The 27933-nt window shown below is 43.8% G+C and overlaps 1 protein-coding gene and 1 pseudogene across 1 annotated transcript in view; one reads left to right on the plus strand and one right to left on the minus strand.

The window, feature by feature from the left end:
- chd5 (chromodomain helicase DNA binding protein 5) overlaps window positions 1-27933 on the plus strand; it is a 50999-nt gene that overhangs the window by 18251 nt on the left and 4815 nt on the right. Inside the window, exons 4-39 of the mRNA XM_065955061.1 lie at window positions 1177-1295; window positions 2773-3014; window positions 4018-4130; window positions 4290-4416; window positions 4723-4889; window positions 5403-5621; window positions 7016-7222; window positions 8903-9114; window positions 10448-10579; window positions 11313-11421; window positions 13798-13989; window positions 14125-14325; window positions 14501-14638; window positions 14859-14980; window positions 15182-15355; window positions 15479-15620; window positions 15850-15981; window positions 16207-16324; window positions 16410-16534; window positions 16634-16880; window positions 17264-17469; window positions 18278-18452; window positions 20116-20202; window positions 20344-20432; window positions 20763-20896; window positions 21137-21281; window positions 22199-22358; window positions 22482-22561; window positions 22744-22942; window positions 23031-23120; window positions 23244-23387; window positions 24123-24231; window positions 24428-24560; window positions 24710-24905; window positions 26023-26186; window positions 27029-27155. Of these exons, the coding sequence (XP_065811133.1) occupies window positions 1177-1295; window positions 2773-3014; window positions 4018-4130; window positions 4290-4416; window positions 4723-4889; window positions 5403-5621; window positions 7016-7222; window positions 8903-9114; window positions 10448-10579; window positions 11313-11421; window positions 13798-13989; window positions 14125-14325; window positions 14501-14638; window positions 14859-14980; window positions 15182-15355; window positions 15479-15620; window positions 15850-15981; window positions 16207-16324; window positions 16410-16534; window positions 16634-16880; window positions 17264-17469; window positions 18278-18452; window positions 20116-20202; window positions 20344-20432; window positions 20763-20896; window positions 21137-21281; window positions 22199-22358; window positions 22482-22561; window positions 22744-22942; window positions 23031-23120; window positions 23244-23387; window positions 24123-24231; window positions 24428-24560; window positions 24710-24905; window positions 26023-26186; window positions 27029-27155 (5476 nt within the window). The remainder of the gene's footprint in view (window positions 1-1176; window positions 1296-2772; window positions 3015-4017; window positions 4131-4289; window positions 4417-4722; window positions 4890-5402; window positions 5622-7015; window positions 7223-8902; window positions 9115-10447; window positions 10580-11312; window positions 11422-13797; window positions 13990-14124; window positions 14326-14500; window positions 14639-14858; window positions 14981-15181; window positions 15356-15478; window positions 15621-15849; window positions 15982-16206; window positions 16325-16409; window positions 16535-16633; window positions 16881-17263; window positions 17470-18277; window positions 18453-20115; window positions 20203-20343; window positions 20433-20762; window positions 20897-21136; window positions 21282-22198; window positions 22359-22481; window positions 22562-22743; window positions 22943-23030; window positions 23121-23243; window positions 23388-24122; window positions 24232-24427; window positions 24561-24709; window positions 24906-26022; window positions 26187-27028; window positions 27156-27933) is intronic.
- On the minus strand, window positions 25744-25851 carry LOC114920263 (U5 spliceosomal RNA; annotated as a pseudogene).

Below are 27933 nucleotides of genomic sequence, written 5' to 3' on the forward strand. Positions count from 1 at the left end.
ACCTTTTCCCACCCACTGTCCAGCTTGTGATTTGCTAGCTTGTGAGCAACAAGCCAACTGAACAACCTCATCCATGAACAAAACTTAAACCAGTGGTATTAAGCGCTTTTGTTGCTGTAGGAATATCAGATGAACGTGAGAAGGGCTGTGATTGAATGACTTGTCACTGGAACGATGTGAGCAGTGCATGATGGGTTACTGGCTGTATCAGATCTGATTAAGGATCAGTATAGTAAGTGTCGTCCAGTGATTATACAGGACAACCCTAACACGATTGGGACAAACCAATGTAGATCGAAATACAGGATATCCCGGCTAAGTTGGGATGGTTGGCATCTCACTTTCTTTCTCAACATTTCATCTTCATTTTTTGATTTAAATTCATTCTTCATAGGCAAAATATGGAATAAATATGAATCGATTTTTAATTTCTTATGCCGTGTCCGAAGCCATACTTCATACTGCCTAAAACATTCTCAAAAGATACATTCTGCATACTTACCCGACCATTAGCCGTTAGCAACATGCTAAAATACAGGTAACGGGACGTACTTCCGGTAAGAGCTCCGTCTAATGAGCTTGCATCAAGCTAGTGCAAGCGTCGTATGTAAATATAATTAAACAACGATATGCAAACGTTCATTTGAATATTATTTGGCAGCATGTATAAAATATTTCAGCATGGAAATTGTATTTTAAGCCGCTAATTAGCTGGCTGGCGAGCTCTGCGATTGGACGGTCTGGAAGCTGCAGTGCATTGTGGGGCGGTTTGGTATGACCAGCGTGCTCCCATTTCATCCATAAAAATTCTGGCTGGTCTAGTAGACTTCCTGGTTTTTATCACATACTCAAAATGGCATACTGTGATTCCGGATCATACTACATACTCAATGTGATGTCATATTTCTGAATTGTATAAAAGTATGAGGTACCAGACACAGCTTTATACTTTTGAATAGAAAACAGCTCTCTATTGTCACACTGTACATAAACCACTTTGTGCACTGAAGCTCAAATATCAGTCAAAAGAGAGGAAAAACTGTTTTTCCACAGTGGAGGGCTTTAAATTGTGTTGTCTCCCTACAAAACATTGTCAAAGCGCTGGTATAAATAAGTGAAATGTATTGCCGATATAATCTAATTTTGGTCTCCTGACATGTGTCTGTATTTCTCCAGGAACCTAAATCATCAGGTCAGCTAATGCAGGAGTGGGGCCTGGAGGATGTTCAGTATGGCTTCACCGAGGACGACTATAAAACCATCACCAACTACAAAGCTTTCAGCCAGTTCCTCAGGTGAGAGTCTCATGCTGTGTCTGTATTATCACTCTCTGCTTAACAGTCTCTAAACCCATTAGCTTCTTCTGGTTTATCCAGCAGTTAACTTTTGTTCAACACTTTCTTTCCTGTGTGTTGCCTTCGTTTTAGTCCAACCAGCAAATTGAGAAGCTAGAATGGAGTTGGTGTTGAGGTGTGACATTTTAGTGGGGATTCTTAGCTGCACTTACATGCAGGTTTCTGTTCATAATTAAAGGGGACATATTATGAGAAATCCACTTCTACAGTGTTTTTGAACATTTATTTGGGTAACCTGAGTGTCTACTGACCCACAAAATGTGAAATAAATCCATCCAGTCCTTTGTCTGTGGTCTGCATAAGTCTTACAACACAGAGAAAAATGCTCCGTTTCAAATGTGCTCTCCTTGTGACATCACAGTGGGATTCTGGTAAAAACAAATTCCCTCCCCTCCCCTCCCCTGGTATCTCCACCCGTTGACTCCACCCCCAGCCTAGAACAAAACTTTTTGCGCAGGTCTGCCATTTTTATTCCCGCTACAGAGGAGTGATGTCTACCGGGAAAACTCAGGGGGGGCTCATTGCATTTAAAGAGACACACACACCAAAACAGAGCGTTCTGAGAGAGCGGGTTTATGCAGGGTCACAAACCTCCTCTGGTGCTTGATTCATGTTATATTTTGACCAAAGCACAGCACAGATGTTTCATTTAGACCACAGGGGACTGTTTGAAAAGGTGGAAAAGGAGGATAATATGTCCTCTTTGAAGCTAACTGTTGTTAGTTGACTACTGATGGGATACAGGATTGCATAAAGCCAGATGTGTTTGGATTCCAATTTTGATTTCCACGCAGTCTGTACAGCAAATGCCCATTAAACTCTCATGGACGATGCTTCTTGGACAAAATGCTGTTCCAAGCCCACAGATTCTGCTTTTATATCCATAATCTTTAAATATAGATCATCTGCCACCATTTCTATTCTGTTTCTGTGTCTGCGGACTGTCACAGACCCTCACCGACAAAACTGTGAGACGGAGACACCAGAGTGTGCTGTGAGGAGCAAACACTTCTCTCTTTGTTTGAGCTGGAGAGCTCTGCTGTTGGTTTAAAGAGTCTGTCTCACCTGGGGCCGTCTGGGCTCGACTAAGCCTCCTCTTCGACAAAGTGGAGCATGAGCTCCCGCAGCGAGTCTCCCCTGCGAGTCGTCAGCTGATTCCTGGATGCCTGTGACAGCCGGGAGACTCGGGGACTCGCTGCTCTGACCCAGTATCTTTCACAGGCCAGCGTGCCAGACCTCAAGCTGCTGCCTGACAAATCACAAACATGACGTACAAACAGCCAAGCAGGCAGAGGGGAAACTTAAGGGGCAGAGGGCTGTCAGCAAATCAACATTCAGCTCTCCTGCAGCGCTGAGCAGAAATACCATGAGCAGGAATGAGTTGTGACATAATAAAGCTGCCGATGTTGTTTTTCAGGCCTCTCATCGCCAAGAAGAACCCCAAGATCCCCATGTCAAAGATGATGACAGTGTTAGGGGCCAAGTGGCGAGAGTTCAGCGCCAACAACCCGTTCAAAGGCGCATCTGCCACCGCTGTGGCCGCTGCTGTGGCTGCCGCCGTGGAAACCGTTACCGTGGCACAGCCGACGACTGTCAGCAGCAGCCAGCCGAGCTCTCTGCCGGGGCCGATCAAAAAAGCCAAAACCAAAGAGGGGAAGGGTAAGAGGTGCTCAACCGGGACAGAAGACATATTTATAGAAGTAACAGAGCTCTTTTAACACTTCAACTACTGGAGTTATTTAACTCAAATCAGTTATTATGCACGCTCAATCATTAATCTTTACATGCCACAATAACATCAAATAATTAAGAGATTTTTCTTTTAGGACAGGTAATGCAGCAGCCTTAAAGAGTACACAAAAGAGGCGCAAAAACTAAAGTTATAATGTGCCTTCAGTGCATGCAGTAAATACAGCAGCCACTGTCATTCGAGGTATTACTACTTACAGATATTTTTGATCATATCATTTTTTTTTAAAGTTGTTTTTTGGGCCATTTTTACCTTAATTGAATAGAGACAGGAAATGTTGAGAGGAGAGAGTAGGGGACCAAGTGCAGCAAAGGGCCGAGGTCATATTCAAACCGACAGCCGCTGCAACAAGGACTATAGCCTCTGTACATAGGGCACGCGACATAACCGCTAGGCTATCAGCGCTCCCCTTTATCATTAAGTAATTGTAATAAAATGACAACGTTACAGTCAAATATATACACACACACGGTGGTTTAAACCGTCCCTCATGACAACCTAAAGTCTGTTCAAGAGAGCCAACTTAGGCTCTCTTAAACAGACTTTAGGTTGAGGTGAATACTTTGATGTGATTTTACCTTTGAAGATGAAACTTTTTATCATTATTTCACATCATTCAAAACAAACACTGCCCTCTAGATTAGTCCTTTTTCTTGATGTTTCATACATTTTCATATTCGTTTTTATCTAGGGTCATTTTATTTTAGGGTAAAAGGGATTCACACTTGTCTGTAAAGTTTTTTTGTTTGTTTCTTTTGCAGCGCATGAAATTACATCTTTGTGATGTTTTTTCTAGGTTACTGTGTCCTAAGATTCAAGTTAAATCCAAAGGTTTTATTGAATCAAAGTCATTCCACTGCACGGTTTAAAGGCTGTCTAAACGTCTAAACCTTCTGTTGTTGTTTGTCTCAGGGCCAGGAGTCAGGAAGCGAAGCAAGTCTGTGAAGGAGGTGAAGAAGAAACCGAAGCCCAAGAAGACCAAATCGAAGTCGGGCCAAAGTGGGAAGAAGAAGAAAGCCTCCTCGGTATGTCCACGCCCCCCTCTGAGTTTTTCCACTGCACTGTTTTTGATCAGCATCAAAGTGACCAGACTGTTTACCACTCGTATTTTGAAAGGTTTATCTAGTATTCTTTGCGTACCTCTCTGAGCTCTCACGCTTCTGTTTGTGGTTTTTTTTTTCTAGAGTGAGGAGGACTTCCTGGAGGAGTCGGACTTTGATGACATCAGCATCCACAGTGCCTCTGTGCTTTCTGATACCTCGGGGGCCGCCACCAAGAAAAAGGCCCGACGTGGGCGGAAAAAAAGGAAAAGTATGTTTACTGTCTGTGTTTTGTTTTCCCTCCCAAATCCCTCTGAAAGCCCTCAGACACGGGGCTGTTTGATTGTGGCTAACGAGGAAATTAAAATGTAGAATTGTATTTGTTTTTGGGGATGTTTCCCGGAGGCAGATGCTTGATCTCAGCAGTTATTGCCCTGTCACACACAGAATCTCATTCACATGTAAAGCCCTCTCCCATTGTACTGTGTCTACACTTTAAGTCGTACAGTGTTGCGTTCAATTGAACTCCTTCATGTGGGAATTCACCACCACGTTTACCTCCTGTTGCCTCCTCCAGAGGAAGACGGTGACGGCTATGAGACGGACCATCAGGACTACTGTGAGGTGTGCCAGCAGGGCGGGGAGATCATCCTGTGTGACACCTGTCCCAGAGCGTACCACCTGGTGTGTCTGGACCCCGAGCTGGAGAAGGCCCCCGAGGGCAAATGGAGCTGTCCACACTGTGTAAGCAGATCAGATTGATATCTGAATATATAATATATTGATTAAATGATATTTTTTAAATTCTTGGATGTAGTTGGGGTGCAGGCATTGAGGTCAGTCGGCAGAGAAGGCGCCCAGAGGTTACAGTCCTCGTCATGGAGGTCGCTATTTTTTTTAAAGTAATTTTTGGGGGCTTCTTGCCTTTATTAGATAGGTCAGCTGAACAGGAAATGTTGAGAGGAGAGAGTGGGAGATGACATGCAGCAAAGGTGCCAAGGTTGGATTCAAACCAGCGGCTCCTGCGACGAGGCCTCCGTACATGGGGCACAAGACATATCCTCTTGCCTACATGGCGCCTCACACTGGTCACAGATATTTACAGTCTTGATATTTAAGTCAAAGTTTTTTTATACAGCACATTTGACCAAAGTGCTGTATGAGCTCACGACGAGTACAGGCCTCTGCTGCAGATGATCCTCTGTGTTATTATTAAGGGTTAAAGGTTAAAAGCCCCCGTGTCTTGTTGCCCCTCAGGAGAAGGAGGGAATCCAGTGGGAGGCCAAAGACGAGGAGGAGGAGGAGGAGGAGCCAGCAGGCGAGGAAGAGGACGACCACATGGAGTTCTGCAGAGTGTGTAAAGACGGAGGAGAGCTGCTGTGTTGTGACACCTGCCCGTCCTCATACCACATCCACTGCCTGAACCCGCCCCTACCTGAGATACCCAACGGGGAGTGGTTGTGTCCACGCTGCATGGTGAGCGCGCCTGTCAGGAAACGTTCAGTCAAACTTTGTTCAATCTTTTCTGGTGTTTTTAAAATATATGTAAGAGATTAAAAGAGTCACATTCACTCCTTTCCACATTACACTCTGAGGGTAAACGTCAGCTGATTTTAAAGCTCCCTTTATTTAGATTTTCATTGTTGTTGTTGTTGTTGCTCTGTTTGTCTCAATCCATCTTGTCTTTCTTCACCTCCCTCTATCCCACTCTCTAAGCCCAGCACAGTCTCAGCAGGTGGCTGTTCATCATGAGTCTGGTTCTCTCTCCGTCTCTCTGCCCCCCCCCCCCCCCCCCCCCCCCCCCCACCTCACCAGGAAAATAAGCACCGGACACTGACGTCCCTTTATCATTTACACTGTCCTCCCCTCATCAGCAAAACAGAAGCATCTGACACATCTGTCAGTCAGAGGACTTTGAAAATACACTTGAGCTTCTTCATTGTTGCTGAGTCTTTTTGCACATTATCTTCGTATTTTTGTATATCCGTATTTCCATCCATCATCATTTCCATCCTTTATCTATACCTCCTGTTCCGGTTCGGGCTTGCGGGGGGCTGGAGCCGATCCCAGCTGTCATTGGGCGAGAGGCGGGGTTAAACCATGGGCTGGTATCAAGTTGATGTTTTAAATGTGAAGTCTCAATTTCAAATGTGAGCTGGTTTGTACAGAAGAACATAAGGTCCAGCCATAAGCTGTTTGCTTTTATGTTTGTTTTGTATTTTAATGTCAGATTTTAAAGCGAGAGAATAAAAGTCAAACTTCCAGTATATGTGCCAGATAAGGGAAAATTAGATGAGGACATTTTTTTTTTTGGGGGGGATTTCAATATTAAAGTTGAGCTCTCTGTTAAGACGAAGGAAACCAGAGCAGGATGTTTGTCCATGTTTTGCTTGTCGAGAATAGAATAAACTATCGGTAATAAAGTCAATTATTCTGCTTTACTGCCCGGGATAAGCACAAAGAAATCCGAGGATTATTTTGAAGTTTTGATTTCATTCTGAAAATGAAAAAAGGAAGATCTTCTCCTCTGATTATTTTCATGATGCCCAGGGCTGCATCTCCTCTGATAATCTGTGAGGTGGTGACATTTAACCGTGGGGTCTTTTTTTTGCTTTCTTTCGGTCTGCACAGTCGGTCACAGACGTTTCTCGCCTGCTGTTTAAGCAAAGCAATCAGCCTGTTAATGTGCTAATTACCCTCTGCATTTAACTGAAGTGAGACTCTGTGGGTGGCTGTTAATGAAGTGGAGACAACCATATTTAATGCTTTTGTCTTGCTCTGAACCCCCAACTTACTTTTTAATGCAGTAATGCTGTGTACACATTTATCACATCACCTCTCTCTCTTTGTGTTTCTTTCTTTTTTCTCAGTGTCCCCCTCTCAAAGGTAAAGTCCAGAAGATCCTGCACTGGACTTGGGGAGAGCCCCCGCTGCCGGCTGAGCTGCCCGCAGGTCCTGACGGGAAGCCCAATGATCCGCTGACCAAGCCTCCGCTCAAAGGCCACCCAGAGAGGGAATTCTTTGTTAAGTGGGCCGGCCTTTCCTACTGGCACTGCTCCTGGGTCAGCGAGCTGCAGGTCAGATCATTTAAATATGGGGTTTATTTGTTTTGCAAATCATTGCATTAAGGTGACATTTAACACAGAAATGTAAAGGTGAAGATCTAAACAATATAAACAGTTTTTAGGATGCGATTTCTTTGACCACTGGAACAAACTCTTTGGGATTTGAATATGAAATGATAATGTTTCTTTAGCTTTTTAGCCTCCAGTCCTAAATGCACAGTGTGTAGTGTGTAAATTCCGCCACCAGGGGGCTGTCAATCAAAAACAATAACAAAAGATGACGTCGAGGCTGACATGGAATCATGGGAGTCTTTCTCTCTGCTACACCCCCCCCACCCCCAACCTCGAAGAAAACAAACTCCAAGTTGACCGTAGTTAAGACGACCGGGCGAAACCGACCTGAGGAAGAGAATATGTTTACCGCCTGGCTAATGTATTCGAGTATAATTTACATGCAATTTATAAAAGCAGCACATACAGCCACAGTAAAGCCTGGCTCACACTGCAGGATAATCGGGCCGATTTGAGCTCCGATTCTTCCTTCCCAATAATCACAGGGTCGCTCCCGACTCAAGGCTGCTCGGACCCGATTATCTGCTCAGATTATTTTGTAGTGTGAGCGGTACAAAGATCCAATCTTAACGTCCCCGATCTGCCCGGCGATTGTTGGGCATTTGGTGTTTCCATAACTAATAAACAAGTTGTATCTGTCATGGTGGTCACCATGCAAGACACGCCCCTATACAACTATAAAATTCAGGATTTCTCTAGCTTTGATAGCTGTTGGAAATATTTGAGTTAAACGTACAATAGCTCAAAATGTCTGACAATGTTTACACCTCGGTGTGATTTCAGATGCAGATCTCAATTTTCAAAAGCATGTAGCACATATCTCCAAGACAGCATTCTACCGTCTCAGAAACTTATCCAAAGTCAGATGTTTCCTGTCAAAGTCAGACTCTGAACGTGGGGTTACAAAACATGTGTGTATGCTGCTGCCAGGGTTTGAACTAAAAACCAAAAAGTCTGAACACACCAGTCCCATTTTAACCACTCTTCACTGGAGGCCAGTATAAAGTAAAGAATTGATTTGAAAATACTTCTTATTGTTTTTAAATGTATGAATGGCTACACACCAGACAGGTCCCTCAGATCTCCAAATAACGGTCTCCTTACCGTACCCAAAATTAATTCAAGATCAGCTCATGGTCCTACTCTTTTGAACTCCCATGATTCCCCGCTAGCCTCGATGTCATCTTTTGTTATTGTAATGTTGATTGAGAGCCCCCTGGTGGCAGAATCTACATATTGTATCTTTAATGTAGGTCCTCAACAAAAACATTAGACCTTTAAAGAAACGTGTGTATATCAGTTCTCTCTGTTGCACTTGTCAAACAAGCCAAACTACGTTTAATGAGCGATAAGTATTCAGAGCCCTCACACCGAGCAGACATTTAATTTGGTGATGTCTAAACAATTTGCTTGTTTAGAACCACGACAGCTTTCCTAATTCATTTTCTCTCCTCCTCCTCTTCATTAAATCTAATCTGGATCTTGAAGTAGTTGATTCGATTTGTCTCAATATACCGCAGAGAGATGAGATGTTGTAAGAAAGAGCCAGAGGTGGTGCTGAATGAAACTGAAAAAAAAACCCAAAAAAAAACCACAGAGAATTGATTTTTTTCTGCACAGTTGGAGCTGTATCACACCGTCATGTATCGGAACTACCAGAGGAAGAACGACATGGACGAGCCGCCGCCGTTCGACTACGGCTCCGGGGAGGAGGAGCTAAACAACGAGAAGAGGAAGAGCAAAGACCCCCAGTACGCCGTGATGGAGGAGCGCTTCTACCGCTACGGCATCAAACCAGAGTGGATGGTGATACACAGGATCGTCAACCACAGGTGGCTGCTCACACGCGTACACTAATTCTCACATCAGGGCTCTTTTTCTTTTTTTTTTCTTTTCAGGCTGAAAGTCTTGATGGTAAGCCGGCGCTCAGTGTGGTTTGTGCTGGCTGTCATCTTGCCTTTTACTTGCCCCGTATTATCGCTTTATACACGCAGATTATTCCCCACAGCGCAGCACATTTAAGAGTATGTTCCCTGGATGTTTCAAATCACATTTTCTCCTCCTGAAAGTACAGCAAGGAAGTGTTCACTAAATGTTTCTAACCTTTTTTTTTGTCCCTTATACAACCTGAAAAGTGTTTCAGACAAAGGATCTGAAAGTGAACTAAAAAGTTACTCCAGAAGCAGAATCGTCAAGTACATTTACATGTACAAGGAATTCGACTTAGTGTTCTGCTGCCAAACAATAAAGCAAAGGAAAATATAAAAACAGCAGAGCCCCTCCTCTCCCCTGGTATCTCCACGCATAGACTCCACCCCCAGCCTCAGGGTCCTGGAGGTGTACGGGTCGTTGAAGTGATTTTTAGCTGCTTTTACAGGAATGACAATAGGTTACGTCAAAGGATTTATTCTCTAAGTGAGTAGTTTTCTAAGTCTCAGTCCCCCTTGCACCTACCACTTAGCCCTAAAAGTACATTTTGCAGGTTTACTTCCAGGGGAAGGGTGTCCTGATTCTTTGTTGGAACGGAGGCGTAGGGTAAAGTGCTAGGGCTCCAAGGTCCTTTAAACAGAGATGCTTCAGAGGATCACTCCAAACTGAGTGTTATGAGAACTCTCCCAGAATGTCTATTCTACCATGGTTGTTTTCGTAAATGCAGCTACTGATGATGCGTCAGGGTCTTGAAGGGTCGTCCCATTTCATAGGGGAAGATTTCAAAATATATAAAAACCTTCACACATCCATTTCATAAGACAGGTGCGTAGGTGAGAAATGTGTCCATCAAAAACTTAAAGGTAAGCTCCCGCACACTGTCTAACTTGCAAACAAAAATGTATTGGCAACGTTTCCATACTAGACCTTCATCAGGTAAACAGTTGGGGGAGATTTCACCACTAGCTCTCGTAACTCTGTTCTGAGATTAGAAATGGGACTGAGTCTGACAGTACATGAATGTAGTCACATATCCCAATAAGCAAAGTCAACGAGTTAGCAGAGAATGAATCCTTATTGTCATTGCTATAAGAACAATGAAAGGCAGTTTTTTGCAGGCAGGCGTAGCACAGATAAAACACAGGCACATTCAAAAAACACGACTTGAAAACACAATGAATGAATGTTCAGTATGAAGCCTCTCTGCCCTCCCTGAAGGTTTCCTCTGTCCTGCAGTTTCGATAAAGATGGAGATGTGCACTACCTGATCAAGTGGAGAGACCTGCCGTACGACCAGTGCACCTGGGAGGTGGATGACTTCGACGTCCCAGAATATGACGGTCATAAAGCTTCCTACTGGGACCACAGGTTTGTTGTCAACTATCCCACAACATTATTGAACTCATTATTTGGAAATATCAGGGAAGCCAGCTTGTTAAACACTTTATATTTAAATAACTGTCTTTGACTTTTGCACTCCTGAACTTCCTTCACTCTTCCTCAAAGGTTGTATTTCCCTTGATTCGATGCATTGGATGTACTATTTTTACTCTTTCATATGAATTATTACTTAGATTACACACAATACAGTAAATGACTGTATTTACATTTGCACCTTTCACCACCTCGGCCCTTTGCTGTACGTCATCCCCCTCTCTCTCCTCCTAATATTTCCTGTCCTATCTTAAAAAGGGATTAAGTACAGGTTGAATAAAAAAATAAGAAAACAGAATTGGAGTGATATGTGACCTTTTGGAGGACCTGGTTGGTAGTCTGGCTGCAGCATTTTGTACTAAATTTAAACAGTTAAGAGATGTTACATTTAAAAAAGGTGAAAATTGAGTTTTCTTCCCGAAATTGAAAAGTCAATTTTCTACCTATTGTACTCTGTGAATTTTCTTTCTTCACATTTTTAGTTCTATAGATATGGATGTGAATCATTCTGTGTATATCTTTTTTGTGTATGTAAGCAATCAAGGATGCAAAGTGTCTCCAATTTGTTTTGTTTTGTGGTGTGGACTCGAGGATGTCGGAGACTTAACACACACACCCCCACCCCCCCCCACCCCCCGCTTTTCTTCTTTCCTTTTTTTGAAAAAAGGGAGCAGATACTCGGGGAGGACCAACGCCCCCTGGTGGTGAGGAAAGGAAAGAAGCTTAAGGAAGATCATCAGAAAAGAGAAATCCCTCCTGATGCTCCCATCATAGACGTGAGTTTGTGGTTTAAATTCACAGAAGGTTTGAGTTGTTATCGGCAGTTTTCTTATTGTAAATCTCTCAAAGCATTCTAGGGGATGCATCATTTTGGTTAGCACTAATTGACAGAATGATGAAGTTGCTGCCCGTTCATGGGCACTTCTTCTTTTCCATGAGATGACAGTGACCGTCACATCTTTCCTCTACTGGAATTTTTATCTTGATGTGCTTTTTTTTAAGCTTCAGATACAGACGTGAAAGACAATGTTTCTTACTTCAACTTTTGTTAAACAGTATTTAAAACATTAAATATGTTTGTAGCTCTCCACTGAATGAAGCCTCAGCCATAAGTAATCCCAAACTGATGGACTGTTTTAACACCTGACATCCAGCTGTGGGGGTCAGACTGCAGAAGAAAGTGAATTTTTCTGAACAGTTTTCAAAGAGGTTGTTCTTGTACAAGATGAACAGTTAGATATTTTCAGATTAACAGATTCAGAATAATCCAATATTTTCCAAAATTATACAAAAAAAAGATGGAGAGAAAGAGAGTTCAAAGGACACTGAGCCCCACTTTCTGCTCGTCTTAATTAAGTCCAGTTAACTCCAAACTACTCCCCTCCTAAGATCAAAGTGACTTACACTGGTTTTAATTAGTGGGAAGCTTTTCCACTCAATAGTGACATTTCATACATCTAACTGGTCCATTGTAAATTATGATTGTAAGCATTTAAACACTTCATAAATTAGCGTCACTATATGAATCTGTAAATACTCTGGATAATGTAAATATAACTTCCACATACTTTGAAATCAATTAACCATGAAATATCTCTTACATATGAAGAATTTGTTCAGATTTGATTCGGGTCATCTGATCAGGATGCCTCCTGGTCGCCTCCCTCTGGAGGTCCTCTGGGCACATCCAACGGGGGGGGGGGGGACACCAAAGCCAGGGGTAGACCCCAGAGCTCACTGGAGGGATTACAGTAAATATCCCTTCTGGCCTGGGAACGCTTTGGGATCCCCCAGGAGGAGCTGGAAAAAACGACGCTGGGGAGAGGGAAGTCTGGGGCAACTAGCTTAGCCTGCTGCTAACGCTACCCGGCCCCGGCTAAACAAAAGATAATGGGTTAGCTTAAATTATTGCACGCTGACCACATGACCATCACAAAGGGCATCTCAGCTCCTACAGTGTTTTAACACATTGGCACCATCTTATCAGCATCATCTTATCCGTCTGTCATATCAGCAGGAGTGTTAATTTGAGGCCAATCCAAATATCGGCTTATACAGATGATCTCCTGATAATATTGTAAATCCCAAAACAGCACGAAGCCTCTAGTTATCATGACTTAGCAAGGTGCTGTGTTTTAATTCTTATTCTTATTGATGTACATCACAAATGAATAAAATAGGGCCAAACTCACATGCATCATGGCCAGCCAACCTATCAGAACTCAACAACAGGACATGACACGCTTTACAACCTCAATAGAAGAGGACATCACACATCCACTAAACATCCACCTTTAGCCCACTCCCCCTCAGGACGGAGGTGCAGAGCACTGAGGGGCAGAAGGGCTCACCTTGGGTTGATCCTGATCCCGTTAGAGCTGCCCTGAACAAACGGCCTCGCTGATCAGACAGAGTGTTGTTTAACGCTCTTTGTTTACACTCTGTGTTTTGTGTATGTACGGTTCCTTTTTAGGGGAGTGGTTCTGAAACGTTTCAGGATGAGTACCACCTCAAGAAAATATTTGGCTCTTCTAGTACCACCATAACATCCAACATTAAAATCTCACTGTCTTGCGTCGTTTGTTGCTAGCGGGTGCTGAAGCTTCTCTGGCACCCGCTAACATCTCCTCTTGCACTTCTGCTGGGTTCACTGTCGTCGACTTCAGATTCTGCTGCGCTGCTCGACGTATCCGCTGCACGTTTTCTCTCTTAGTATTTCCCATTTGGATCCACGAATGCAAACAATTTGAATGGTAATTTTCCTCAGTTTGCAATCACAGCTTTGCTTGTCAACAATTTGATTTGCACAACTTCATTTATAAAAAATAAAACAATCAGAGACTCCCAGCGTACCACAAGAGGGATGTACGCGGGACCACGGTTTGAGAATGAATGTTGTAGGTTATTGTCTGTTGGACAGAAGCGGTGCTGTGAAAAGGGATTTCCCCAAGGGGACAATAGAGTCTAAAATCTCCATTTGCTGGTGGCTAGTGGTTAGTGTGCGCACCCCGTGTATGGAGGCTGTAGTCCTCCAAGTGGGCGGCCCAGGTTCAAATCCGACCTGTGGCTCCCTTCCCGCATGTCATCCCCTACTACATTCCCCCCAAAATGTGTTGATGACTCACATTAAATCTGTATTCTCATATCAACAGCCAACCATTAAGTTCGAGCACCAGCCGTGGTACATCAACGCCACCGGGGGAACGCTGCACCCATACCAGCTGGAGGGTCTGAACTGGTTGAGGTTCTCCTGGGCGCAGGGCACGGACACCATCCTGGCTGATGAGATGGGCCTGGGGAAGACGGTGCAGACCATCGTTTTCCTCTACTCGCTCTATAAGGAGGTGAGGGCGGGGGAATGAGCATCTTCTCTTAAACTCTTAGAATATGCCACACTTTGCTGAGTAGTAAGTAGTTATCTTTCACCTGTGATGTGAGAGTCGCTTCGTCATGTGCCTTCCCTCCTCCTTCTCTGTCAGGGTCACTCGAAGGGGCCTTTCCTGGTGAGTGCGCCGCTCTCCACCATCATCAACTGGGAGAGGGAGTTTGAGATGTGGGCTCCAGATTTCTACGTGCTGACGTACACCGGGGACAAAGACAGCCGGGCGATCATCAGGGAGAACGAGTTCACCTTTGAAGACAGCGCGGTGAAGAGCGGACGCAAAGTGTTCCGCATGAAGGCGAGTAAACTTTTCTGTTACAAAGGCAGGTTCATTATGAGATCATATGTCACATGAATAAATACTGCAGGACATGAGAAATATGATATATCTGTTTCCTCCTTCTCAAATCTTAATTAATCAACATAATGTATATATATGTGTTTGGATGATTTTTGTTTTTCCCCCTTTACAGAAAGATACTCCCATCAAGTTCCACGTCCTGCTGACGTCCTATGAGCTGATCACGATTGATCAAGCCATTCTGGGCTCCATCACATGGGCCTGCCTGGTGGTGGACGAGGCCCACAGACTCAAGAACAATCAGTCAAAGGTAAAAAAGTACAAATAAAAAATGCATTTCTGGCACTGAATGCAGCTTGTTTCCTGAGGCAGCATGGGTGTTATCATGTGACACAAAGACAGGAAAGGAGCAGGCAGATATGACTCTGAAATGTTCAAGTACAAACATATCCTTATCCTTTGTATTCATGATGTTTTGCATGCTTCTTTTTAAGGCTGGTATGTGATATTGCACATTGTGTCCTGTCCAGTTTTTTAGGATTCTGAACGGGTATAAGATCTACTACAAGCTGCTGCTCACTGGGACTCCTCTTCAGAACAACCTTGAGGAATTGTTCCACCTGCTTAACTTCCTCACCCCAGAGCGCTTCAAGTAAGTCCTTCCTCTCTCTTTTATAAATCTGTATCATGCTCCCAATTCTATTCTCTCCGTCTTACCCGTATCTGAAAGCCAGCGAATCAAACAAGTCCCGTCTAAGACTGAAATATGGACACGTCTTGCAGAGCTAAACATGCAGTCTTTCTTCACCGATTAACGTTTTCTTCTTCTTCTTCTTCTTCTTCGTCTGTGCAGTAACCTGGAAGGCTTCCTGGAGGAGTTTGCCGATATCTCAAAGGAGGACCAGATCAAGAAGCTTCACGATCTGCTCGGCCCTCACATGCTCAGGAGGCTGAAAGCTGACGTTTTCAAGAACATGCCGGCAAAGACCGAGTTGATTGTAAGAGTGGAGCTCAGCCCGATGCAGAAGTAAGCACTGGACTGTGAAACAGACACACTTGAGCTACCGCTGCTCCCAAAAGTGACACTGAAATTAGAAATTTGCCAAATTTTTCTCCCAGATTCAAACTAGTTTTTTTTTTTTACCTGCAGGAAATATTACAAATTCATCCTGACGCGAAACTTTGAGGCTCTGAACTCCAAAGGTGGAGGGAACCAAGTGTCCCTGCTGAACATCATGATGGACCTGAAGAAGTGCTGCAACCATCCCTACCTGTTCCCTGTGGCTGCTGTGGTAAGGCAGCAAACTGAAGCGTAGTTTAATATCACACCGGGTAAAACCTTCTACAGATACATGTCAGGGTTAATAGACGGAAGAAGTGCCTGTTGAAGGTTGTAAAACAAAGCTGCTCCACACAAGATATCAGCGAGATACCAACTTGAGAATGTAGTCGTTCTTTGCTTTTGATTTCACTCACAGGATTTGATTGCTTTTTTTTTTTTTTTTTTTTGGGTGTGTGCAGGAGGCTCCTGTGTTGCCAAACGGTTCGTACGATGGTAACCAGCTGGTGAAGTCCTCGGGGAAACTGACGCTGCTTCAGAAAATGTTGAAGAAGCTCAAAGACGAAGGACACAGAGTTCTCATCTTCTCTCAGGTAACAGATGAATATATATATTTTTTTGAAGTCTGGGCTGTAAGCCTAACTTTGATTGATTGCTGGCTATGAAAATCTGAAAACTGAACCATCCAGGAGTCGATGTCAGTCAGTGGGTGGAAGATCGTTTAATATTCCAGACATCGTATCAGATATTAATTGAGCACAAGTGCAGACTAGTTTGACTCGACTACAGACACCATGTTTTTTTTTTTGTTTTTTTAGATGACAAAGATGTTGGATCTGCTGGAGGACTTCCTGGAGTTCGAGGGTTATAAATATGAGCGTATTGATGGAGGGATTACTGGAGGCTTGAGGCAGGAGGCCATCGACCGCTTCAACGGTGAGTTTGTTAATCCAAAATCTATCTGTGGGAGTTTGTGTGGATGCATGCACTCAAAATGACTCTCACCTGGTTTGTGTCGCAGCACCGGGCGCTCAGCAGTTCTGCTTCCTGCTGTCAACACGAGCGGGAGGTCTCGGCATCAACCTCGCGAGCGCGGACACTGTCATCATCTACGACTCCGACTGGAATCCTCACAATGACATCCAAGTAGAGGACTTTTTTTTTAGAGCCCTTCACAAGACGATTGCATGAGTTTAGTCGCGGCCGTGATTGCCTGTAACTGTCCCCGCCTTTTTCTTCTCTCAGGCTTTCAGCAGAGCGCATCGTATCGGTCAAAACAGGAAGGTGATGATCTATCGCTTCGTGACCCGGGGCTCGGTGGAGGAGCGAATCACTCAGGTGGCAAAGAGGAAGATGATGCTCACCCACCTGGTCGTGCGGCCCGGTCTTGGCTCCAAAACCGGCTCCATGTCCAAACAAGAACTGGACGATATCCTGAAGTTTGGCACCGAGGAGCTTTTCAAAGATGAAATAGAAGCCGCTCGAACCATGGGTACGTTCACACACACACCAGCTCTCTCTTAATTCTTCCATATAAATCTCTGCTACGTCATTATCAAACATTTCTGCCGTAAAAAATGAGACCTTCCTTGAGACATTTTTATGTTTACATCTGCCTTTAAGGAAGCCTTTTTGTGCTGCATTCAGGCCAATACTTGTAGCTACTACTTTAAAGAACTGTCTTTTTATATCACGACATCCTCCTGAAGTTCAACATTTTAACAAAAGTCAGTTACTCATAAAGTACAATGGTGACAGGTCGAGTGTTTTTAAAGTCGTTGAATCCATATAATTATCCAAACACTGTCTGTAGATTTCAGTGTTTTGAATGTGGGTCTATAGGCATTGGCTAACAGTTTTTTGTCGGCTTGACAGGCTCTCTCAGCAAAGGTACCTCTCATCAACCAGGTGACAACAAAGAGGGCGAGGAGGGGAATGTGATTCATTACGATGACGATGCAATCTCGAAGCTGCTGGACCGCAGCCAGGACGCCACAGAAGACACCGAGATCCAGAACATGAACGAGTACCTGAGCTCCTTCAAGGTGGCTCAGTACGTGGTGAAGGAGGAGGACGGGGAGGTGAGGATACAAACACGGTCATCAGCCGGCTGTTTTCATGATTGTTATCCTGCTCTTTTATAATCATTAAATGAGCAATCAGTAAGATATCTACTGAATGAAATCATAAAGTGACCTTAATATATGATCAGACATTAAGGAAACATGCTATGTTGAAGTGCTGGCTTCTCTGACAACAATGCAGCAGCCAGTATGTCCTCCTTCTAACTTTAGATTCTGGTCCTGAATGCTCTGGATTTGTTTGAACCAGAGAGGGTAGGCAGTTATAAGGCATCCCCACACGGCGCCCCTTGGTTTGCCAGGCAAACGGCAAACCAACAGGTTTTTGTAGCGATGGAAGCGGGCAAGGGAACTGGTTCAGATAGAAGTGATTGTACTCAACCTAAAAAGCCTCTGCATGTTTCTAACAAGCTCCACGAGCAGAAACGTGCTCAAACTAGGATCAATATTGGAGATGCTTTTGAAAAAATGGAGAGAGGTTAGAGCGCAGAAAGGTTTACAGACTGATGCAGAGCTGGCTAAACACTGAAGCTTCAGTGTCCACCACATGGCAACCTGCGTCAGCACCGACTCTAGAGAGGAGGGGGCGGGGGGAGAGAGCTCTCTGTTATGTTTAGGAAAATGTAGAGAGAGGACCCCAGATTAAGCATCAACTGTTCACAAACGTGTCATGGATTTAAAAGAATATCTTCATTTGATAATTAGACACAAACTATTTTTTAACATCCTCCAAATTAACTCTTGTCTCGTCGTCAGAAACATCTCTGTTTACCTCTGTGTGTGTGTGTGTGTGTGTGTCTTTGTGCAGGAGGAGGTCGAGCGGGAGATCATCAAGCAGGAGGAGAATGTGGATCCTGACTACTGGGAGAAACTCCTCCGCCATCACTACGAGCAGCAGCAGGAGGACCTCGCTCGCAACCTGGGCAAAGGCAAACGCATCAGGAAGCAGGTCAACTACAACGACACGACCCAGGAGGACCAAGGTAGGCTCTGTCAGCACACGCCTTTGTTTTTTTATATAATATCTGAAGACACATTTCTGAAATGTTAACCTTTAACATGATCATATAAAGTGATTCATTGTCTGCAATTTGGATGGAACTACCATCTTTCTTCTTTCAATTCTTGGTGTCATGATTTGGCATCCCTGTCTTTATTTAAACACGAGCAGCTAGTATTTCTCAACAAAAGGGAAACCCCCTCATTTGGGCCCTGTTCAGAGTCCCTGTTAGTTGAACCAATCAGCTTCTTTTCTTCTCCAAATGATTTTCCTGCTGTTTGTATGACTGCAGAGGTCGATGCTAATTGTTGTGTTTAGAGTCGCATTTCTGGAGCTGATGCCTGTTAGGATAAAACACAAATCAGCTAATCAATCACCGATACATAGATCATGTTAAAGATTAACACTTTGTTTGTTCTGTCTGGCACGGCATGCAGCATGAAGGTAACGCAAGTAGATATTCAGAGAAACTAACACGAGAGACACGTTCTTGTTCATGTAACGAATGGGCCGGTTTATTCATTATTGCTTATTAAAGGTGTTTCACAGGCCAGTCTCATACACTTTGTGCTTGGGCTGTGCATATAACCCGATATGACCCTTCACAATAAACACAAACAGTCCCCTGTGGTCGAAAATGAAACATCTGTGCTGTGCTTTGGTCAAAATATAACATGAATCAAGCACCAGAGGAGGTTTGTGACCCTGTAGAAACCAGCTCTCTCAGAACGCTCCGTTTTGGTGTGTGTGTCTCTTTAAATGCAATGAGACCCCCCTGAGTTTTCCAGGTAGACTCCTTCCCTAGTGAGAATAAAAATGGCGGACCTGCCCAAAAGATTTCTCTAGGCTGGAGGTGGAGTCCATGGGTGGAGATACCAGGGGAGAGGAGGGGATTTCTTTTACCAGAATCCCACTGTGACATCACAAGGAGAGCAAATTTGAAACGGAGCATATTTCTCTGTGTTGTAAGACTTATGCAGACCACAAACAAAGGACTGGATGGGTTTATTTCACATTTTGTGGGTCTGTAGACACTCAGGTTACCCAAATATATGTTCAAAAACACTGTGAAAGTGGACTTTTCATATTATGTCCACTTTAACCACTACTACTACACCACAACAGTCTAACAACCCACCCAATCAGCTCATGACATCATGAGCTGCTGCTGACATCATCTTAATACAGACTAATTTGAGTCTATCACTTTGAGCAGAAAAGGCCCAGACATTCATCACAAAGCTGATTCAATTCTGACAAATTTCAAGATTCAAGCAGAGCTGTTGACCTCTATTAAATCTGCCACAGAGTGTTTCCCCAGTCCTGAAGCTCTCTTGAACCTTAAGTCTTCACAGTGGGTTTCAAACAGTCACATATACCCTCTAGTTGTACTTTAAATAGTGCCCTCTGACTGTCACAGTTCAACAGTATTGGACTATTAGAGCGTAAAGATTTCAGAGCCCATCGCAGCTGAGAGCACTCTCTAAGTTTAAAGTGATTTGACTCTCACCTCACTTTGACAAGAGGTACAGGAAGCATGTGCATGCCCAGCAGTAGTGGTCTGTAGTAATCTGCAGTGCCATGGCGCCCTCAGGTGGCCACCAAACAGAATGCAATGTACTGTTTCTCTTTGATGTGTGGCTCAGAATGGCAGGATGATCTTTCAGACAATCAGTCGGAGTACTCTGTGGGGTCCGAGGACGAGGACGAAGATTTCGAGGAGAGGCCTGAAGGTAAGGGGCAAAAGTTTAATGGAAAATCAAAAGGGATTAAACTTTTATTTGTAGTACACACTCTGCAGTGATAATTCACACAAATTGTCCTGCTCAGGTTTCTAACCGTACCCTCTTTTTTTGTCTTTTTCTCTCTTGTAGGTGGACGCAGACATTCACGTCGACAGCTGAAGGGGGAAAAAGACAAACCTCTGCCGCCCCTACTGGCACGAGTCGGAGGCAGTATTGAGGTAAGAATGACATGTTGTAGGTACTTCCAACAACATCCTCTGATCTTAAATCCAAAGTTTACACCCATTGGCATTATTTTAGGTATGCTTGTAAAATGTAAAAATAGGTATGCTTAACCCCAAAATGCTCCCTTCTGCTTTCATCTGTGGTGTATGAATGTGTGTGAATGGATAAGTTAATACTGATGGACTCACAGCAGCCTCTGAATGTGTAGGTGTGACCTGCGGTGTAAAAGCGCTTTGAGTAGTCAGAAGACTAGAAGCTCAAGTCAAGTCATTTTATCCCTCATCATTTTCTGTCTCACTGTGTTTCTTCCTCTCGCCTGTCAGGTCCTGGGCTTCAACGCTCGTCAGAGGAAAGCCTTCCTCAATGCCATCATGCGCTGGGGGATGCCCCCTCAGGATGCCTTCAACTCCCACTGGCTGGTCAGAGACCTGAGAGGGAAGAGTGAGCGCGAGTTCAGGTAATGGTCAAGTAACGTTCTTACATTTAGAGTTATGTTATTTAAAGAGGACATATCATACCCTTTTCCACCTTTTCAAACAGTCCCCCTGTGGTGTAAATGAAACATCTGTGCTGTGCTTTGGTCAAAATATAACATGAATCAAGCACCAGAGGAGGTTTGTGACCCTGTATGAACCAGCTCTCTCAGAACGCTCCGTTTTGGTGTGTGTGTCTCTACAAATGCTTGTTTGGTCTTCAGGGCCTACGTGTCTCTGTTCATGAGACACCTGTGTGAGCCGGGGGCAGACGGAGCAGAAACCTTTGCCGATGGAGTCCCCCGTGAAGGACTGTCTCGTCAGCATGTTCTCACCAGGATCGGAGTCATGTCTCTCGTCAGGAAAAAGGTATTCCCATAAATTCAACTGAAGAGACTCTCACCTCTGGATATATCCAGTTTTTTTCTGCTGGAGCTCTGTGAGATTAGAGAAAGTAGGTCAAACCACTTTGGGTACACTCCTGCTTCAGATATCATAAAAAAAACTTTAACTCAGGTAGCTTTTTAGCTCGATGTACACCCAGATAAAGAAATAAGAACAAGTTTTTTGAATTTTTTATTTAACAGGGACAATGCAATTTAACATAGTTTCAATACAAAGCATGAAACTGATGTGCTGCATAAAGAGTATATAGCTATTGCTAATTTCCAACTCGTGTCCCCAATTGGGCCTTTGTGTAAACAAGCAGATTCAAAATGTACAACATTCAGTTACATAAAACCCCATAACACTATATGAGGATACATTTAAATACATGTGCAACAATACAAATGCTATGAACCAGTTTAAATTCAGTTTTAAAATACTATTTAAAAGTGGTTACAGCTCTGGCTTGCTTTCAGCATTTCACCTTTTTTGTAAACGATTTTAAGTCTGAGATTAATTTCATTTCAGGTGGTAATGTGTTCCAGAGTTTACAGCCTTTGATGGAGAAGGCTGATAGACCAAACGTAGATCTACGATGTTGTATGCTACAGTTTCCATTCACAGTGCTTCTTGTTACCCTGTTTCCGTCCAGTTGTATTCTGGATTTGAACGAAAATCCTGTCAAAGTCGTTGTTGTTTCTGTAGCTAGTTTCACTTTTTTCCTGATTTTGAGTGAATTACAGTGAACATGTTACTTCCATCTTTTTGATGATCTTGTCCTTTACATATGTGAATACTTTTTTTCTGGAGAAAAATCTCCTCCTGCTTCCTTTAAACACTCAAACATTGTTATAACGTTTTAGAAAACATGCACATCCATCTCCTTTTTTTCTCAACAGGTGCAGGAGTTTGAGCATGTAAATGGAAAGCTGAGCTCCCCAGATCTGATTCCCATCGGCATGGAGCTGAAGAAGCTGACCGAGAGTTTGTCCTCCGATCCAAACACTCCTGTGCCGGCCAGCCCCGTCGCCACGCAGCCCGGCACTCCTGTCCCTCCAGGTCAGAAACAAAGTGTCTGCGCTGAATGAAATCCTCCAACTGTGAGACAGAATGAATGCTTTTCCATAGTTTTTTTTTTTTTTCATAAAGTTTCAGCTTTTGTTGTTGTTTTCTGGGTTTTAGAGAAGACTGAGTCTCTGCTGGGTTCATCAGAGGACAAAGAAACCACAGAGCAGGACGGCAAGAAACTCTCAGAGCAGGAGGTGAGTAATTTTTATCCTCCTCCTTTTACTTCAGTCTCCGTTATCATCTTGTCCATCTTCTCCTGGTTCATTCACACTCTAACCTCTTATCATCCCAGAAGAGGCTCCTGTCAAACTTTGACACCTTTTTTTTAACTTCTCTCTCCTCCCTCTTTTCCTCCTTCGCCCTGTTCCTCCCTCAGCAGACGTCCAGCTCAGACGCAGCACCTGCACCTGAGAAGGCAGCTGACAGTGAGGAGAGCAAGGCCAGCTCTGAGGAGAAAACGGCAGACGAGAGGGACAGAACTGATTCGCCCAACACAAAGACAGAGCCATCTGCCAACCAAAAAGAGTCGGCTTCAAAACAGACAGAGCTGTCATCCAGCCAGACGTCTCCTAAAGGTCAGGGGCCGCATGCTAACTTTATATTTTCTGCAAAGTTTGTTGGACCAAATTTGATGGAGTCTTTCTTTTTTTTTTTTATGAACAGTGGAGCCCTGCAAAGAAACAGAGAAGTCTTCAGACAAAGCAGACAATGATTCCCCTCCTGCAAAGACTGAAGACAAAGAAAATAAGCCAGGTATAGTACATCCTTACACAGGAAACATGGGGTCAAACAAATGTGCTTTTCCTGTGATTTGTAAATATAGTAGTTGTCTGTTATAAGTGAGCGATCATTCTGTCTCCTCTGGTTTTGTTGCAGACGACGTGAAGAGTGAAGAGGCGATAGAAGGTCGATTGAACGGAGACAAAGACACTCTGGATGAGATCGATGAGAGCAGGAAGGAGGACAAAAATGGATACAGAGCCAAGTTTATGTTTAATATTGCAGATGGAGGTTTTACAGGTAGGAATGAAGGTACAGAGGCTACATATAAGACGAGTGGTGACCAACAGCGGTGTGAAAATGGTCTTCTGGTATCATAGCAACGAGCTTCCGCCTCCTGCTGGCATGGAGAGTTATTTCTTCTCACGCATGCGCAGGATGTACGGCTGTAGTCTTTGCGGTGTATTCATGTTCAACTTTTTGGCCAAGAGGAAATATCTTTGCGATATCGGCCAATATATCGGGATCAGATTTTTTTTCTCCTTGAGATCGATATCGGTATTGGCCCCAAAATACCTTATTGGTCGGGACCTTGTGCAAAGTGGGAATCTCTGTTTAAAATCGAGGTAGCTAACTGTTCAGTATAGAGGGACGCTGGGAAGAGCTGAGACTGACCAATCAGTCGACTCGACCATTTAAGGAATACTGTATAATAATAATCCAGCCCAAACATCAGCACTGACCAAATCCCTCCGGTGATCCTAAACTTATGTTGATTCAGTCTAAATTTGGACATTTCATGCTACAAATACACACTGCAAATATCACTCTTGTCTTATCTGTCTTGTCTGCACCTTTACCTCCCACGTCTTCCTCAACTTTTGTTCTCCAGAGTTGTTTACCGAACATGACCTAAATGAAATAACTTGTGTTTTGTCCTGAAAGATGTTTTGTGTCGTCAAGTCGCTCTCACTCCTCGTTATCAGCGGGGAACATCTTGAGAATCACTTTTACATTTCTGCCTCTAAAACTCAGAGTTACACACCCTGTGGCAGACCGAAGAGAGAGCGGCGCTGTCGTCTGGAAAGATGCATGACATCTGGCACCGTCGCCATGACTACTGGCTGTTGGCTGGCATTGTAACGTATCCTTTTCCCAGATGTGCGAGCTAAGCATCTGGAGAAGTGTTTGAATCGCTTGTGACCTGCGGGAGCTGCAGTTGAAGGACTGATATTAACAAACTGTAAAGGGAGAAATCAAACTTTTACTGTTCTTTCTTTCTGGATTTTATGAAGTGCTGCGCTGCGGTTTGTTTTTCCTTGACCGGGAATCGATCTCAGACATGGCTACGCTCGCTGGCAGGACATTCAGAACGACCCCCGTTATGCGATTCTCAATGAGCCCTTCAAGACGGAGATGCACAAGGGGAACTACCTGGAGATGAAGAACAAGTTCCTGGCTCGTCGTTTTAAGGCAAGCCTAAATCTTATTCAAGGATTGGAACATTTGTGCTCTCTGATTTCATATGAAACTGTATCTAAAATTGTGTCTTTCTGTAACATCCTCATTTCTAAGTTCCCCCTCCCCCCTCTCTCTCTCTCTGGCTCTCTCTCGCTCTGTAGTTGTTGGAGCAGGCTCTGGTGATCGAGGAGCAGTTGAGGCGGGCAGCATACCTGAACATGACCCAGGACCCGAGTCACCCGGCCATGGCTCTCAACACTCGCTTCACTGAGGTGGAATGTCTGGCAGAGTCCCACCAGCACCTGTCCAAAGAGTCTCTGGCCGGGAACAAGCCTGCCAACGCCGTGCTGCACAAAGGTCTGTGTCTCTCAAATATAGACACAGGCGTAATTGTCACTATTTCTGTCTCACTGCCAAAACGGCGGGAAACTGAGAAAATAACTCACAGATGACACAAGCAAATATTACTCATTTAAACGAGTTGTCAGGTTTTTTTTTTTAATGTAAATCAGGATGTGCATGAAACATTTATCCAAGAGTCAAAGATGAAACCCCTAGAAGTATCAAAATCTCAAAAAGGATATTTTTTTTATATACAGTATGTCAAACTATGAGAATAAGATTTTTAACCAGTGAAAAATCTGCAACACAGAAGTTGCTGTTGCACCGTTAAAGGTGCACTCACCCTCTGCAAAGTTGTCCTGTACTGAGCTTAAGCATGAATATCCCCCCTCCCCATTGGCCCACTGGCCTGCACTCGCACTGATCCAGGACTAACCGGGCCTGGTGGCACAGTGGTAAGTGCGACCCAGGTTCGAATACCACCTGTGGCTCTTTTCCTGCATGTTATTCCCCACTCTCTCTCTCTGTCCCTGATTCCCGACACCATCCACCGTCCTAGGCACAAAAAGTACAAAAATAAATCTTAAAAAAAAAAAAAAAGAAAGTGTGTCCAAACCCTGTTCTATTTTGTATCATCTAACAGGAAGTGAGTGAACATCCTGTTTGGAACAGGGACTCTTTAGAGTTAACTTCCCTCTCTGTAAAACACACACACATTGATTTAGAGGAGGCCAAGGTCAATGACTGTTTATCACTTGGCTGCTAAATGTTGTTGTCTGTGAATCTTACTGATTTTTTCTGTCAATTAATTTTTCATGGCAGTAATTATAGGCCATGTTTAATTTCAGGCCCCAGAACACAAAATTAATTAACAAAATGAAATCTGACTCTTGTTGTTCTTTCTCCATGAAAAACTTTAGTAAAATGTAAAAGTTTTGTACGATAGGAGAAAGGAGAGTGATCTGATTTACTCATTTTTAATCATCGCAGGTTACTCTTATCAGTCTTGAATGGATTTAAAATGTTTGCACGCTTGTCCTGCGTTTTGTCTTCATGAGTGTCTCATAAACCACATTTCTTATATAACTGTGAGTATCACACGCATCATGTGTGTTTTCTCGTTCTCTTACAGTGCTGAATCAACTGGAAGAGCTTCTGAGCGACATGAAAGCTGACGTAACTCGACTGCCCAACATGCTGTCCAGGATCCCGCCGGTGTCGGCCCGTCTGCAGATGTCTGAGCGGAGCATCCTGAGCCGCCTCACCAGCCGAGGGAACGAGCCCCCGCCGCAGCAGGTAAAGGGGGGAAATAGAGGGAAAGAGGTTCAGGGAGGCGTTTTATTTACTTTACTTTATTTTTCTCTAATACTGGAGCTATCTGAAAACTAGTTTTACAAAGATCTGTGACTCATTTTCCTTGATAGTTTGGATGTGTCTGGTTATAAAGTGCAGTCAAGGCCGGTTGCCTGTAATGGAGGGGAAACAATCCACACTAAAATGTGCTGCAGGCCTGAGTAAGTTAAAAAAAAAAAAAAAAATGTTTTTAAAAAAGGCCACGGTGCAAAAAACTTTGAAGGATTCTGCAGTCACGACTCAGCAACCACATTACTCCTTTAAAAAAGAGACTCAAGCTCCCAATATCCCCCATGGAGAAGTTTACCCAGGTGTACTGAAATCTGCTGTGAGTTGTTTACTTACTCCACTTTTTCTCTACACATTTGAGTCCCGAAGGATTTCACAAAGGCTTCATTGTCTCATCACTTTCATGTTCTCCTGAAACTCCCCGTTCACCGAGGCTGAATGTGCAGTGTGTTTAATTCTCTGTTAATACAAAAAGATTATTCCAGCAAAGCGGTGGGCCAGCTCAATGTGCTCTGACTGTGATTTATTTGGTTGCCATACCAACTCTTGTGGTAACCAGGGAAACAGCCTGCAATCTGACTTCTTCAATCCTTTGTTTCTTTTTATTTGCTCGCTTTCCAACCACAGGAAGAACACTCTCCTCAAAGAGCTTCTCAAAACCTGCTAAATGTTGTGTAAAACCATGTTTTCTTTTTCTTTTTTTGAGGAGCTGTGTAAAGTAGTAACATGCAGCAGGATCTCTAATCGCTCTCTCTCTCTTGTGTTTTGTTCCTCAGACGTTCAGTCAGGGCGGCTTCGGCTGCTCTCAGATGTACAGCGGCAGCTTCGGAGGAGGCTTCAGAGGACCGGGTGGACAGCCCATGGTCAACTACAGTCAGATGCCTCTGGGACCCTACGTCAGCGGTGAGAATCAATGTCAACACAAATATGTTGTATCATGATGACATTAAACCTCTGGGCTGGAGAGAAAGACACTGATTTGAATCAAACAAACTGTGAGGGATACCATACTTTAAAGATGTTAATACGTTTACATACTGATGTCTGAAGCTTTCCCACAGGGCTGGGTGTTAAAATAAACGTCTAAATAGATTGGCATCAAGTTTGCTTGCACCCGATGAAAAAGCGTCCACATGTTCACATTGGATAGTTCTAACAACCTTTCATACATATAAAACCCCCATCAAGTCTCCTGTTTTTGCTTGCACATGAAGCTCCTGCTGGGATCCATGCCCACATCTAAGTGCGACGCATTTCTTGAGCTGCAGGTGAAGAAAATGGAAATGTTCTGTAAAGGGAAAATAGGAACAAAACCGCACAAAACAGCAGGAAAGAGAAACTGAACTTTCATTAGTTTCAAAGAAAAGGGAATTTTGGAAAAAAGGATAAAAAGCAACAGTGCTTCCTTGTTGTTGCAGACATGTGACACCCCGTGTCATGTGACGTATTGGTTCAAAATAAACTTTAGACAGTGAAATAAGTGGGGAAAAAGTGGGAAACTGAAGTGTACAGTTCATTTTGAACCGATATGTCAAATGACCAGCGATGTCAGGTGTCGGGATGTCGCGTCTTTTGATGTCACATATCGGGATCGCACATGTCGGGATGTCACATGTCGGGTTACTGACACAACAAGGAAAAGCAATAAAGGTCTCACAAAAAGAACAAACAAGAGACCGTT

This window comes from Labrus bergylta, chromosome 5 (assembly GCF_963930695.1).
Source record: "Labrus bergylta chromosome 5, fLabBer1.1, whole genome shotgun sequence".
In the NCBI taxonomy this organism is placed as follows: domain Eukaryota; kingdom Metazoa; phylum Chordata; class Actinopteri; order Labriformes; family Labridae; genus Labrus; species Labrus bergylta.